Source organism: Podarcis erhardii (genome assembly GCF_964252035.2).
Source record: "Podarcis erhardii genome assembly, chromosome: 3".
NCBI lineage: Eukaryota > Metazoa > Chordata > Lepidosauria > Squamata > Lacertidae > Podarcis > Podarcis erhardii.
Window position 1 is genome coordinate 24,458,816 of NC_138507.1, and position 15,492 is coordinate 24,474,307.

At 47.7% G+C, this 15,492-nt stretch overlaps 1 protein-coding gene across 6 annotated transcripts in view; it reads right to left on the reverse strand.

Annotated features, from left to right (window-relative positions):
- Positions 1-12,966: 12,966 nt before the first annotated feature.
- ARHGEF10 (Rho guanine nucleotide exchange factor 10) overlaps positions 12,967-15,492 on the reverse strand; it is a 97,708-nt gene continuing 95,182 nt past the window's right edge. For all 6 annotated transcript variants that reach the window (XM_081856789.1, XM_081856786.1, XM_081856788.1 and 3 more), the window contains one exon: positions 12,967-13,595. In XM_081856789.1, coding sequence (XP_081712915.1) covers positions 13,075-13,595 — 521 coding nt within the window. In that variant the 3' untranslated portion in view covers positions 12,967-13,074. The remainder of the gene's footprint in view (positions 13,596-15,492) is intronic.

Sequence of the window (15,492 nt, forward strand, 5' to 3'; positions counted from 1 at the left end):
CTGCTGCAGTTTGGGTCCTATTCGACTCAGTACATAACACCCCTCCCCTCTAAGTTCCAGTCCTGCCCGGGAGGTCGCATTCATAGTCCTCAAGGTACGCTGGCGGCCTACGTGTGCGTTGTGGCCTGGGGTGTTCCCTCGTCCGGGGTTCAGGTTCTGGCTTGTGTTCCAAGGATGCTGGCTGTGATGGGGCTGTTTGGTCTGGTGCAACCGACTCGCTCAGTCGTGGTTCTGGTTCCGGTGTCCTTTCGGCCTCACGGGTCCTCTCTGTATTTACTGATTCTGCCTCTCCTGCTGGCCCCTGCTGCTCTATGAGCCTCACTGCCCCACTGTTCCCTTGGGACTCCTCTGACCCGTCCTCCTCCTCCTGGTTTTCTCCCGGGAATCGTCGGCGTATCTGGTCGCAGTGGCGGCGCCAGCATTGCCCCCCATCTGTTAGCACCTCGTACGACACGGGGCCAGTGACTCTGGTGACTGTGGCGGGTACCCATGCAGGGCCTGCCCCAAAATTCTTTGCGTACACTGGGTCCTGGGCCTCAAAGGTCCGGGGATTCCAGCCTTCCCCCACCACTACCTCATCCTGAGCTCTATCGGGGTGAAGGCGGTCCAATCTGATTGCAAGGCGCCGACCCATTAGTAGTTCAGCGGGGCTCCGGCCAGTCGTTGAGCTGGGGGTGCTGTGCTGTGCTAGGAGGAATGTGGCAAGGCGGTACTCCCAATCCCCTTGTGTCATGCGGCGAAGGGTGTCCTTGGTGGTCCGCACCATGCGTTCTGCTTGGCCATTGGTGGCAGGGTGGAATGGCGCCGAACGGATGTGGCGGATGGCGTTCTGCGCTGTGAAGGTTTGGAATTCTCCTGACGTAAATGCAGTCCCGTTGTCTGAGACGAGAGTGTCAGGGAGCCCGTGGGTTGCAAACAGCTTACGTAGTACCCGGATGGCTGCAGACGTAGAAGTGGATGGTACCAGTGCGACTTCCAGCCATTTGGTGTAGGAGTCCACCACTATGAAGAATGTTTTCCCCTGAAAGGGGCCAGCGAAGTCCACATGCAGGCGTGACCATGGTGCTCGGGCGGACTCCCAGGACTGGACTGGGGCCCTTGGGGGATCTGGGCGGGATTCTTGGCAGGCCTGGCAGTGTTTCACCCAGGCCTCTATCTCTCCGTCGATCCCCGGCCACCACACATAACTCCTGGCCAGGGCCTTCATTCTTACTACCCCTGGGTGTGTCTCGTGTAGGGCTGTGAGGACCCTTTTGCGGAGGGGCTGGGGAACAACGACCCTGCTTCCCCATAACAGGCACCCCTTGTGGGCCGACAGTTCATGTTTGCGGGTTGTGTAGCCGGCGAATTCTGGCCCAGGGCTGCTGCTGGGCCATCCCCTCCACACCCAGTCCAGGACCCGGGAGATGACCCTATCTTTCTTGGAATGGTGTGCAACTTCTTGTGCCTGAATAGGGCGGTCGGGAAGCAGCTCCAGGCTCATAACCTCTTGTGCTGGTGCTGGGTCGGGGCCTGTTTCCGGTAGTGGTAGCCTGCTGAGGGCGTCCGCATGGCCCATCGCCTTCCCAGGGCGGTGAATCAGTGCATACTGGTAGCTGGCAAGGAAAATTGACCACCTGAGGACACGAGGAGACAGCACTTGGGGGGTCTGCTTTTCGGGGGCAAACAAGCCAAGCAACGGTTTGTGGTCAGTCACCACGGTGAAGGGCCGCCCGTACAAGAAATCATGGAATTTTTTAACTCCCTTCACGATTGCCAGACCCTCCTTGTCGATTTGTGAGTAGTTCCGCTCGGTTGCGTTGAGTGTCTGGGAAAAGTATGCCACCGGTACCTCTCTTCCATCTGGGAGTTGGTGTCCCAGGACAGCGCCAATGCCATAGGGCGAGGCGTCGCATGCTAGCACCACCGGCAGCCTCTCGTCGAAGTGTGCCAAGACCGAGTTTGAGACAAGCAAGTCCTTGACTGCCTGGAATGCGGCCTCCTGGCGCTGGCCCCACACCCAAGGGGCCCGCTTGTCCAGGAGCCTGTGTAGGGGCTCCGCTACCGCCGCCTTGTGGGGAAGGAAGGAATGGTAAAAGTTCAATAGTCCCAAGAAGGCCTGCAGTTCAGTCTTGTTCTTGGGCGCTGGGGCATCACAAATGGCCCGTACCTTGTCCCCAGTCGGGTGGACCCCTTCTGCGTCCACCATAAATCCCAGAAAGTCCACCTGGGGCACTCCAAGTAGACATTTTTCCCGCTTCACCTTGAGGCCCGCTGTCTGGAAACGGTGCAGAACGGTGCGGAGGCGGTCCTCAAACTCCTCTGGTGTGGGCCCGGCAATCAACACATCATCGAAGAAGGGGGTGACGCCAGGAATCCCTTTAAGAAGAGAGTCCATTAGATTCTGGAAGATGCCTGGCGCCACGCTGACACCGAATTGCAGCCGCTTTACCCTGAATGCTCCTCTGTGCGTTACAATCGTCTGTGCCTCTGCTGTGGCCTCATCTACTGGCAGCTGTTGATATGCTTGGGCCAAGTCCAGCTTGCCAAAAATTTTCGACCCAGCCAGGGTGGCAAGGACATGGCTGACCACTGGCACTGGGTATGCATGGGCCATGAGGGCCTTGTTTATGGTACATTTGTAGTCTGCGCAGATGCGGACTGAACCATTAGGCTTGACAGGTGTGACGATTGGGGTTTCCCAGGGGGCATTAGGCACCGGTTCCAACACTCCTTGCTCCATGAGCCGGTCCAATTCCTCGTCGATACGGGGTTTCAGGGCGAACGGGACCCGGCGGGCCTTGAGCCTGACCGGTCGTACTGCGGGGTCAAGCTGTAGAGCAATGGGGGGGCCCGTATACTGTCCCAATTTCCCGTCGAAAACCCCCGGAAATTCCTTGCATATGGCATCCACGTCCACTTGTAAGCTAGTGTGGTTCACCCCAGTGACAGCTAGCCCCAGTGGTCCAAACCATGCCAATCCCAGTAGGCTAATGTAGGGGCCCTTGACCACAAGTAAGTCCAGTTGCCGCGTCCGCCCTCGGTATTGCACTCTGAAGGTCCCCACCCCCATTGTGGGGACCTTGCGTTTCTGGAAGTCCCGGAGGGTGAATGGGGCCGGCCTGAGTTTGGGACCCCCAGTAGGACACAGTTTCCTTAAGGTCCTTGCCGAGATTATGGATAGAGTTGAACCCGTGTCAAGCTCCATGCGGCATGGGGCCCCCTCTATCTTTACCTCTACATAAATTTTCTCTACATTGGGGTGGGGCAACTGGTATACCTGAAAGTCCGTGAGCTCCGTCGAGTTGCCTTGGTGCGTTGGGCCCCGGGACCTGGGGTTCTTGGATTGGTCATCTGATGCCTGGCGTCGGGTGGGCCGAGCCCGACACACCCGGGCGATGTGTCCCACTTTTCTGCACTGCCTGCACTCTGCGTTGCGGAAACGGCAGGTCCTCCTCTCGTGACTTTCACCACAGCTTGCGCAGTTCCCTCCTTCTCGTCGAGGCAGCTGTGGTATGTGGGCTGCTTGAGTGCGCTGCTGTACTCGGTGCACCTCCTCCCTGTCAGATCCTGAGTCGTCGGTGAGGTCTTCGTGGTGGACCCTCGGTTGGGATGGCTGGCTCGGCCGTGCCTCTTGCGTCGACCTCTCGGCAGCTTCCGTTGCCAGGGCCTCCTCCAGAGCGACCTGGAACGTTAGGTTCTTCTTAGCGTAGAGGCGTCGTTGCAGCTTCTCATCCCTCAGGCCACCGACGAGGCGGTCACGAAGCATGTTCTCCAGCTCTGAGAAGTTGCAGAACCGGGCGGCTTGGCGGAGAGAGGTCACAAACCCAGTTATGGTTTCCCCAGGGGCTTGCCGCTTTGCGTAGAAGGCATTTCGACGAGCCACCACTGAGGGCTGTGGCGAAAAGTGCCCCTTCAGCTGTTCCATTATTGTTTTGTATGGAACAGTAGCAACGTCTTCAGGCGCAAGGAGAGCCCGGGCGATTTCAAATGTCTCCTCTCCGCAAACGCTGAAGAATATTGCCCTCTTCTTGGCGTCTTCCTCATCGGTGACCCCTTTGGCTTCTAGGAGGAAGGTGAAACGGGAGGCGTACGCTTCCCAGTCTCCAGATGCTGGGTTGAACGGTGTGAAGCTGCTGTCAGTGGCCATTCTGAGTTCCTTGGGTCCCGGAGCTGAAGCCTGGATACACGGTGCGAGGCAGCGGTGCGGCAGGTGGCGGTGCTGCGGTGCTGTGTGTGGCAGTCAGCTCAGCGGGATCCCATCCTCGTCGCCAGTGAAATATACTCAGAGTCGCAAAGTGATTTCATGCTCTTTATTCAGCTCATAGTGGTGAGGAGGAATGAATGTCCCCTCAAGTATCTGCTTTATATACATTATTTACACAATGGGCTGCACATGATTGGCTAATTCCGGAATTCTACTGTAAGCCAATCAGGTTGTGGATTCACTTCAATCTGGAGCATGATTGGGTGGTTCCTGCCAACCAATCATACTGCTGCATTGTTCTAGGACCAATCAGATTGCTGCATTCTGAATCCTATTGTTCTAGGACCAATCAGACTGCTGCCTTTTGGATCCTATTGTTCTAGGACCAATCAGACTGCTGCAGTTTGGGTCCTATTCGACTCAGTACATAACACAAACCCCGCAAAGGGGAAGTGATTGGCATTGTTTGACATGGAACGACAATAGGTAGGGAGGAAATAGGAAATGTCGCAGCAGATCAAAGCATGCCGCTCATCACTGAGCATCACCACAAATGCTAAGCGGGCATCTTTGCTCCTGGAGCCTATCATGCAGAGCGGCAACCCATCAAGGAAAGGCAAATCGAATTACCACTCACAACGGGGAATAACAGGTGAATTTGGGGGGAAGTGTGGGTAGGCATACAAGGAATTATATTTTTATTCTATGCTTCTTTTTCTTTTCAAAGATAAAAGTTTAATACAAACCAAATGGCAAGAGAAAGCCCATTTACACATGCCTGCACAACACTTAGGAGCACATAACAAACTGCAGCTAAATGTACTGATGCCACTAAAAAGCCTTGCATTTGGGAGACGTCATAGAATTGTAGAGTTGGAAGGGACCCTGAGAATCATCTAGTGCAACCTCACTGCAAGGCAGGAATATGCTGCTGTCCCATACTGGAATTGAACCTGCAGCCTTGGCACTTTCAGCACCATGTTCTAACCAACTGAGCTATCCAGAAGACATGTTGATGAAAGTTCTTGTTTGTGTTTGATGTATGAGGGCTCATTCACAAATACAGTCCTCAAGTGACAATAGGTGTGCATGCATAAAGGAGTCTGCATTCCTCTGTAGCAGTCTATGGACTGGAATGGAAACAACTAAGAAAGACTTGGTGCAATAGCCAATAGGCAGGAGAAATGCTGAACAAGCAGACCAGAGACAATAAGAACACACACACACACACTCTCCATAATATTATATAGTATTGAAACAGGGGCACTGGAGGCATTGTAGATGTTATTGGACTATCCATGCCACATGACTTTAAAATGATATCAACCGAAGAACCGGAGAGTGCTCCAATATTAGGGCTGTATAAAGTGATGGATGCCTTCCACATTCTCCTTTCCAGTCTCTTGCTACCTTGTAGCAGGCCTGTTGTTGTCATGTGCCTACCTGCAAGACTATGCCCAACCATGGCATGTCATTCCCATCACTATCAATTGCCTTTCCTCATTCATCCACTGTACACAGATTGGTCGTCAGTTTGCTTAGTAGGTTCTCGGGCAAAAAGCAGCAAACAACAGATGATAGCCCAGAAGACATTCCTTGTAAGTGGGTATAGGGAGGTTATGAAAACAAGGAGAAATAGAACCCGAACTTTATCAACAAAGCCACCTCTGTGCATTCTTCCTACCCACAGTTCTTTCCATTATGCCCCTGTCATTTCTGGTTGCATGTCATATGTTAAGCATCCCACATGCTACTTAAATCTTGGTCTTCCTTCTCCATGTATAGATTTAACACTTGGGGGATGAGCCTGTGAAGCCCTTCAGATGTGGCTGGATTCCAACTCACATCAGCCCCAGCAATATGACCAGGGACCAGCCAGTATGGTCAGTTCTAGTGGGTCATGCCTTGATATCATTTTAAAGTCAGACCGTTCAGTCCTCTTGCTTGATCTTCTATAGAGCAGAAGCTCAGTCTAAAGTAAAACATTAGCCAGCATTTATTTATTTTTAAACCAAGTAGTCAAGATAGCACACACGTTCACAAACACCCACTCACATTATATAAAACATTTGGAGTTTACACACCTGATTTTCTCCATTTCCCCCAAGTCACCCTACAATAAAATACTGGGTGATGGGAAGCACGAAACATGCATTCGGATGAGACATCAACATCTGTTCTACAACATGATTTTTAGCTTTGGTGAACTCACATTGACCCATCTGACTCGTGCAGCCTTCCAACCCAAGCTGGAAGGAGTAGTGTTCAGGGGTGGAGGGAGAGATGAGAAGAGCCACAGGTCTTTTTATATACAGTAGTGCTGTGCTGAAATCTGTCCTCCAGTTTTTTTTCCTCTGGGAAGAGAGGCTTTCATTTTCCTGACTCATTCTCACGGTGTTACAGAATTTCAGTGAGTGCAGGGATGCTCAATTATCACTGCAAAGTGGCCGTGGGTTGGCTTGTTTGTCTTCTCTTTGCAGCCAACATTCCTCAAAGCCTTCCACAACCTCTCACAGCTACCCTTCAGCTCAACAACCTTTAACCCCTTTCCTTCCCAATGCCCTGGTTCTTTTCCTATTCTGCATCCCTTGCCTTTATTTTTTTTTCGTTTAACCCTCCCCCACTATTCAGAAGGAGGGGAGTTTGTTGTATTGTCTATTGAAAATTATTTGCATTCGTTAAAGGTTGCAATCCATTCCATTCCGATCAGAAGACTGGCGGTTCGAATCCCCATGATGGGGTGAGCTCCTGTTGCTCGGTCCCTGCTCCTGCCAACCTAGCAGTTCGAAAGCACGTCAAGTGCAAGTAGATAAATAGGTACCACTCCGGCAGGAAGGTAAACGGCAATTCTGTGCACTGCTCTGGTTTGCCAGAAGTGGCTCAGTCATGCTGGCCACATAACCCAGAAGCTGTCCCTCGGCCAATAAAGTGAGATGAGTGCCGCAACCCCAGAGTTAGCCATGACTGGACCTAATGGTCAGGGGTCCCTTTACCTTTTAAGAGATCTTTACAGCTGTGAATCTTAGGTGCAAGTAGATAAATAGGTACCGCTCCAGTGGGAAGGTAAATGGTGTTTCCGTGCACTGCTCTGGTTCGCCAGAAGCGGCTTCGTCATGCTGGCCACATGACCTGGAAGCTGTATGCCGGCTCCCTCGGCCAATAAAGCGAGATGAGCGCCGCAACCCCAGAGTCATCCACGACTGGACCTAATGGTCAGGCGTCCCTTTACCTTTACCCATGCACAGGATTGTATGCCATTAATTTTCAATGCTGCCATTTGAAGTAGAGCCAACTGAAGTAGTTTGGGAGAAAGTTTTTAGTGTAAGAAAATGGACATACAGTAGATAGTATCTGATGTAATTAGAATGAAGCTAGTATACAGTCATACCTTGGATTCCGAATACCTTGTGAGTTGAACGTTTTGCCTCCCGAACACCGCAAACCCAGAAGTGAGTGTTCTGGTTTGTGAATGTTCTTTGGAACCCGAACATCCGATGCGACTTCTGTGGCTTCTGATTGGCTGCAGGAGCCACGTTTTAATTCCATTCGACTTCTCAGGTATGACTGTACATTAATTAGAAGCCCTGATAAACTGTGACTATAATCCTTTTGATTTCAATAGGGAAAGACTAAGCCCATATTTCATTCTGCGGACATCAGTGTGACTTGAAGGCAAATGGAATTGTGCTCTATACTATTAATATATTCCACTATACACTATCTATAAACAACAATGAAACCTTATGTCATCATGTGATCTGAAGGCCGTCACCTGTAGCACTTCCATAGGATGTGGATAGAATGTATTGTTGCATGCCAGCCCAAACTCTGTGCATTGCAAGATCCCCAGGGTTCAAGGAGCTTACCCAGGGTTCGGTTTCCTTGGAATGAGGGCCATAGAGACTGTGCTGTCTTTATGATATATGGTTCATTTACACATATATACAACCTGGGCCTATGATAGAAGGGCTCACAGCATCAACACCCCAAGTGGGCCTTGCTTCTCCCAGCAGAAATCAGGCACTGCTCTGTCTCCCAGCTGCCCAGCCTACAACCTTGCTTTTAGCTTCTACCTCACCCCTCCACTCTGGCCTTTGCCTTTCCAACTACTAGCAAGTTGAGGGACGGGTACCCACCCATTTTCTATCTGGCTCAGAACCACTTCCTTTGTTACCTTAATGGCCCATACTTAGAGGGCCATTACCCCACAGGAAGCTAGCCTGGCTATTCCAGGAATTAAATCCGTGCTGGATCCAGGAATTTGAAGGGGGGGGGCTCAGGCATACAGCCTGCCCATCCCTCCAAAAAAAATCACAACAGCATAATAGAAACCTAATTCTGAATATTCTGGTTCACATACTTATACCTGGAGGTGTCTCACAGCAGTCCCTAAAAATTCCGAATCTGCACACTGTCCCAAAACGGTTAGCGACACCCCCCTCCCGCCACCAGCATAACCTATGAAATTATTCTGAAAGAAAATGCATGGGGACATGGCGCAGCACAAAATGGCGGCCACACCTAAAAGAGTAGGGAAAGAAACAGGACCAGAAAACCATGTGGTCCTCACAGCTAACCCAACAATGGAGGGGAAAGGCACCTACAACAGCCACTGCTGCTCAGAGAAAGAAGCCTCTTTGCACTTCAGAATGGGAGGGAGCCCAGTCCTGGCATCCAACAAAATGTGGGCATATTGGCAGGGTGTGTGTTTTCAGTGGAGGAGATGCCAGGTCTGCACAAACAGGAACTGAGCCAAAAGAACAACGTCTTCTGCACTGTGGATTTTTGAGGTAATAATAACAATAATAAAAAATTTCTATTTATACCCTGCCTAGGGCCAGGCTCAGGGTGGCTAACACCAAATATAAATTACAATAAAACGTAATAGGGGGAAAAACAAAAAGGTTAATTAAAATATGGCTTAAAATGCAGTCTCATTTTAGTAGTAGCCCACAAATCAAGACCATAAAGGGGGGAAACACTTGAACCAGCTATCCATGCTGGTCCTACATGGGCCAGCAAAAAAGCCAAGGGAAAATTTATATACCAAATCCCATATAAGGGGTCAGAGTGAGTCTACGCCAAAGGCATTTACTGAGACATTTGATGTGCACCACAGAACATGGGTATCATGCTGGCATCCCAATATACGCCATCTCTCCTCTCCTGGCTTATTAGCACAATTTTACACAGCCCATCAGCCATGGATCCAGCCTACCAGGTTACTTGACCAATTCCATGTTTGCAGCCCCAGGCTCAAAGAATCCTCACGAGGCTTGTTTATCTTCCCGGCTGTGTAAATGCTTTGAAAAAGAGGGAGGGTGCATTTATTATGCATTTGTTAGGGCTGCTATCCAAAACCAGGATGGGCTATTTGGGAACAATGTGGCAAAATATTATTGCAAAAGTGCCACACTGTTATCAGGGAGAATCACAGCACCTCCATGCTTCCCAAGTAATGATGTGCACTGTAAACAATAAGTAACTGAAGCACCAGTGCATTAAAATAAATGGCTTGGAATATCTGGCTACATATATATTTTTTGTGGACACTGCCAGCCAGAACACAACAAACTACACAAACCCTTTTGCATGCTTTTAACTCATAAAATAAGAAAGGTTAATATAGTTTTGAGGAATGGTTTATTCACAGTTTTCTTTATGAAATATTTTTTTCTGAGTTTATTGTAGACATAAATACAAATCTTATGGCTCAGGTTATAACACATACTGTTAGATGTTAGAAAATATTTAATGCGGTATAGTGGTTGCACACTCTTCCCTTCCTCCTATTTTTTTCTTAGGATGTTTGCACTTGCAAGTGGAAGCCGAAGCAAAATCTGGTCCACCTAGCAACACGTTTATTTTTATATATGCCCGTTTACTCTAGAAGTACATTACCACTGGCGTGCACCCAACACTGAAGCAATATAGCAGAAAGTTTGCAATATATTGCAAAGCAAATGTATGTTGCACTTGGTTACTTGTTAGCATTTTTATCTATATACAATTACATAAGATACTTTAAAGCTGTTCTTTGCCATACTACCTAGCAGCGCAAATGTCTTTCAGAAGATTTGCAGAAGTCTGTGTTTGGCAGCAGTCAGCGGCTGGGATCTGCAGAGACAGCCTAGTGGAATCTGCAACTTTTTCTCCTCTGAGCAGGTGAGCCCAAGGCCACAGCACAAACTTATTTTTGAAAGTCCCTTCAGTTTCAAAAGCAATTCTGCATGTGCTGCCTTTCAAGAAAGGCAAGTTCAAAGGGATCAGGGAATTTTTTAACATCTCTTTGGATGAACGGAACCAAAGACAGCAAGGCTATTCAGGGCAGGAAACTGAACCAGCTACATAAATCTCGGAGGCAGGTAACTTCGGTGCATACGTCATGAGAAAGAAGGTCGATCCTGCTCTTGTTTATGGTAGTGGAAGTTATTCCTTTGGTTTTCCCAAAGGAATGGTGCACACAGTGGGTCCAAGGAAAAGGCGTACACAAGTTCCATGGAAATACGTTGGTTTTAGGAATGACCAGCCATTGTGGCTCAAACATGTCTTGAAACCAAAAGCAGCACACAAGCCTAAAAACAGTTCTTCTAGTACATTTGGAAGACATTTGGGTTGGTTGGGTTTTTATTAGGAATTGATTTGGCAAGCTGGGACAGTGACTAATATTTCCAGCTTTCATAGATGGCATCAGCACTTTTTGTTGATCTCAGCCCATCGCTCCAGTAAAGGACACAAGGGGTCACTAGGATATTATTTGCTGTCAGGTACAGCAGGGGTGAGAGTCAATTGAATCTCTGAATATCTAGCTCCATGCTCCAGCTATGGGCACCTGCATCTTGTCTGTGGTTAGTTCATTGTCCACAAATGGAACACGCAGGTTTTGCTGAGACGTATCTCCCCATGCACCAATAATTCAAATGTTACACTACTGGCAGACGTAGAAGCGTGAACCATTTTCACATCCTCTTTGCCAAGTGTGAGCAGCAGACTTCACACTCGTGGGATCTACATTTATTTTCTGTTACAGCTCAAGGTACACCAGCCGGGGAAGCATGTGCAAAACAGTGGCTCGGGGATGAAGCCAGCTGCCCACGAATATAGAAAGAAAAGAGGGCAGGGGGCTTTTCAATTGTTAAAACATCTGGGATTCAGAAATGCTTGCCCATCCACTGCAATACAGCAGTAGATCACAAAGTACCTTCTATCCAGCCCTGCTCAATCTCAAGTAAACCCAAACCACATTCCTATTTTGCCCATTTGGTTAAGTGCCTATCATCTGATGATCTTAAGGCCATTCTAAATCTACACTTACAGTAAATGGTCATAATATATATACAGTGCAAACTTTCCCCACTGGACTTCTTCCTGCATCAAGGAGTGACCTCAGAGTGATACAACATTCCTGCTGAGATCCGAGTACATGAGTACAGCAAGTTACACCAACACCAGTTGCTATTCCATCCCATGCTGTGAAAAGGGTTGCTATCATTGATCAAATAAACCTGTCTGGGAAGTTTTAAGAGGCTTGGTCAAACATGATCCATAAAATGGCTCCATTATGCAACAGTCAAGTATCAGGAGGGTTTCAAGACATCACAGAGGCCCACCGCTTGTGAAACGACTTGCAGGAATGCATACAGCTGTCATGACTTCTGGACTAGAGGTTGAAAGCCCTGGTCTTGTAGTTGGCTGGCTGCAAGTTGTTACCATTTCTCAACAGTCATAGTAACATCGGAGACTGCTGTGTTGCCTATACCTGAATCCCAAGTGTGCATTATTACGGCTAAATGGGAACGTAAGTTATAAAGCAAAACAGGATTGTGAAACTTGCTCTAAACAAAATGACCTCCCACCCCTATTGCTTGTAAATAGAATGCTTCTTTTCATAGATATTAGGCACCGGGCTTGGCCTGTAGTCATGGCAAATGTACACTTCAATTGATTTCAGGTCAAAGCTTGCATTAATAATGCACACTTCTAGCAAACATTCGTGTATTTGGATAGTGCTGAACTCTGCTACTTTATGGATACATAATCTCATAATTTGTTTTGCTATTTACCCCCCTCCCAATTATTCATGTACAATAAAATGGAGCACATTCTACTGCCAGCAACAGAATATGCTATAAACAAAAGAGCACCAAAACATGAACTACTATTTGTACCTACTAACATCTGTATTCATGTTATTTTCTTCTACCTATTGGCAATGACCAAACGGTTAAAAAAAAAGCAAACAAAAACCCCACACTTAAATAAGTAAAAAGGGTAAACCACGTAGTTTTGTGTCTCAACATTTTCTGCAATTTTTTTTAATACTGAGCATTAAAAATAGTATTAGCTGTTTGCTTCAAAGGATATAAATCTAAATTACTATTTGACTCAATACACTTTTCTTTTCTTTTGGTCTGAAGAAATATATTACAAGTTTACCTATGCCCTCTGGAATTAAGCTAGTAGACAAAATGGAAGATTTATATTGCTTTGTAAGAAGAAGTTAAGGGAGACCCACTGGTGGAATTCTATTTGGTCCTTGCATTTCATTTAGTATTCTCTAGGATATAACTTTTGAATATAAATAATGGCAAAATTGTTGTTGTTTTTTTAAAAAGAAGCAGGTTACACCCCCTACTTCCATTAAGAAGTAAGCATTTTCAACCCAGGGACATCTTATGATATTTTTTAGGACCTTATTCAAGCAAGCAGTCTCACCAATTTCAATGCAGCTAGTCATATGTGTGCACACCTCTGCAAAGACTGACACTTGGGCCCAGAACTCATTTTCACGTGACACCAGAAATCTATTTGGATGAAGGTTCATCATGATGAAGACACATTTGGGTCTAAAGCAGACGTCTTTCACAAAATCACAATGTACCGTGATGTTAGATCTTTAATAGTGGAATCTGCCAAACCATCACAGACGAAACCAGTTCATCTGGCCGCTGCTGCTTACACTTCTTGTTCACTCTTCTGTGCCCTTGTCCTCCAGAGATGACCAAGACAGATACTGCTTTTCCTTCTTTGGATCGACATTTTCTTCTCTGGCTAAGAGAGACTTCTTTCAAAAGCTCATAGACGGCACTCTCCTCGGGCCTGTGCTCAGTTGTGTTTGATCCATGAGACAACGTCAGGGACCCAGAAGATGAAGACAAGTCACTTTTCTGAGCAATGGACCCTACTGAGCCTCCCAGCCAAACAGCACTGTCATTGGGGTTGCTCAGAGAAGAACTAGGTCTCTCATTGTGAACAATGTTCTTTTGGTCCTCATCTTTCAATCCCGAACGAGGACGACTCAGGCTGTGCCTTGATTTGCTTTTGCTTTTGCTTCGCTTGTTGGTCACAGAGGCCATTACAAGGAACTTAACTGGGCCGTTATGTGCATGGTAAGAAACCATTCCTCTTCCTGCAGCCGGGGGAGGAAAAAAAACCAACACCTTCATTTAAAAAAAGAGCAATTCTCATTATCTTGACCTTAATTTCACCAGCCATTCAGTCCTCGGAACAATTTTTTAAATGGTTCTCTGCACATTACAGAACAAAAACCTTGCCAAGTAATAAGATTTGCATTAAGTCAACATGAGTTTGGTGACTACTTACTTTGCAACTGCACAATATTTACTGCGGGGAACTCAATACGATGCTACTGTATCACATGGTAAAGGTAAAGGTAAAGGGACCCTTGATCATTAGGTCCAGTCATGACCGACTCTGGGGTTGTGGCGCTCATCTCACTTTATTGGCTGAGGGAGCCGGCATACAGCTTCTGGGTCATGTGGCCAGCATGACTAAGCCACTTCTGGCGAACCAGAGCAGCGCACGGAAACGCCGTTTACTTTCCCTATTTATCTACTTGCACTTTGACGTGCTTTTGAACTGCTAGGTTGGCAGGAGCAGGGACCAAGCAACGGGAGCTCACCCCGTCGCGGGGATTCGAACCGCCGACCTTCTGATCGGCAAGCCCTAGGCTCTGTGGTTTGACCCACAGCGCCATCCATGTCCCATACCACATGATAAACTTACCTAAAATGTTATGGGAGAGACCTTACTACAGGGAAGATATATATACAGCTGCTTGCCAATGACATAGTGTGAGGGGCATAGGGGCGGTTGCCCCAGGGGTGAATCATTAGGGGTGCAAAAATTCAACATCTGGTGCTGCCTCAATACAGTTGTGTACTTCCGTCACTGGGCTCCACTGAAAATGGCTTCTCCATGCGAACCAGGAAGTGACCTCTCCAGACAACAGAGCAGCTCTTCTTTTCTGATCTCTGTGGCTGCGATCTCCCGATCTCCCGGCAGTTGAATGTGAATGCATACTTTATCCTTTTCCCTCCCGCCCATCTACCCTCTCTGCATGGCCTCAGGCACTGGCAACCCATGCTATACCACTGCTGGTCGTGGCTACCTTCTGTTGGGTCCACCTCTACTCATTGATTCAAGCTGCCTATAATAGATACTTGCAGGTCTCTATCCATCTTGCTGAGCAATATGATGACCTTGTGCTCCCAAGTACCCTCTCCCTTCTATTGTTTCCCCCCTGATGTTACCCTTCCTGCCTGATTACCTAGGCCTGGATCTACACATGCAAAAAAATAGTAAAGCAAACAAATGCACAATACCATTTCAGACTGCGGGTGAGCAATACCAGTTTTGAGTACCCCTCCATTTACACACACACACCGCCCTGGGAAACAAAAAACCAGCACACCATAATGGACAAATACCTTTGACTGCTGTGGTCATTTTCCATTTTCTGGGAGGTTTTAGTGTAGGGAAACATAAACAATTGATCATCCGCTGCAGTCTGAAATGGTACAGTCCATTCTGCTACATATACAGGACAGGGGTTTCCTGCAGTCTTTTGATTGTTCTCCAAAGCCTTGCCCTGACTCTCTCCCAAGGTTAAGACAGGTGAGCAAGACTAAACCTTCACAGAATCACATAATGGTAGAGTTGAAAGGGATCCCCTAAGGCTCATCTAGTTCAACCCCCTGGAATGCAAGAATCTCAACACACTGCCCCCCCCATCCAGTTTGAAACCGTACCAGATCCTGCTTGGCTTTATGAATATGCCAGCAGTTTTGCTTTTTTTGTTGTTGTTGTTGCTGCACAAAATGTTTTCAGAAGCAGCCTATTATATATACCGGAGTTACCTTATGAATCTAGAACAAATCAGCAAAATTGAGGACATGCAGAGCAAAGTTGACGTACAGTTCATGCTTTGTTCTCTGTTTTCACAACAGCATGAGTAAGGGAATCAGCTGACATGTTTTGGTTGGCATTTGCACTATCTTAACATT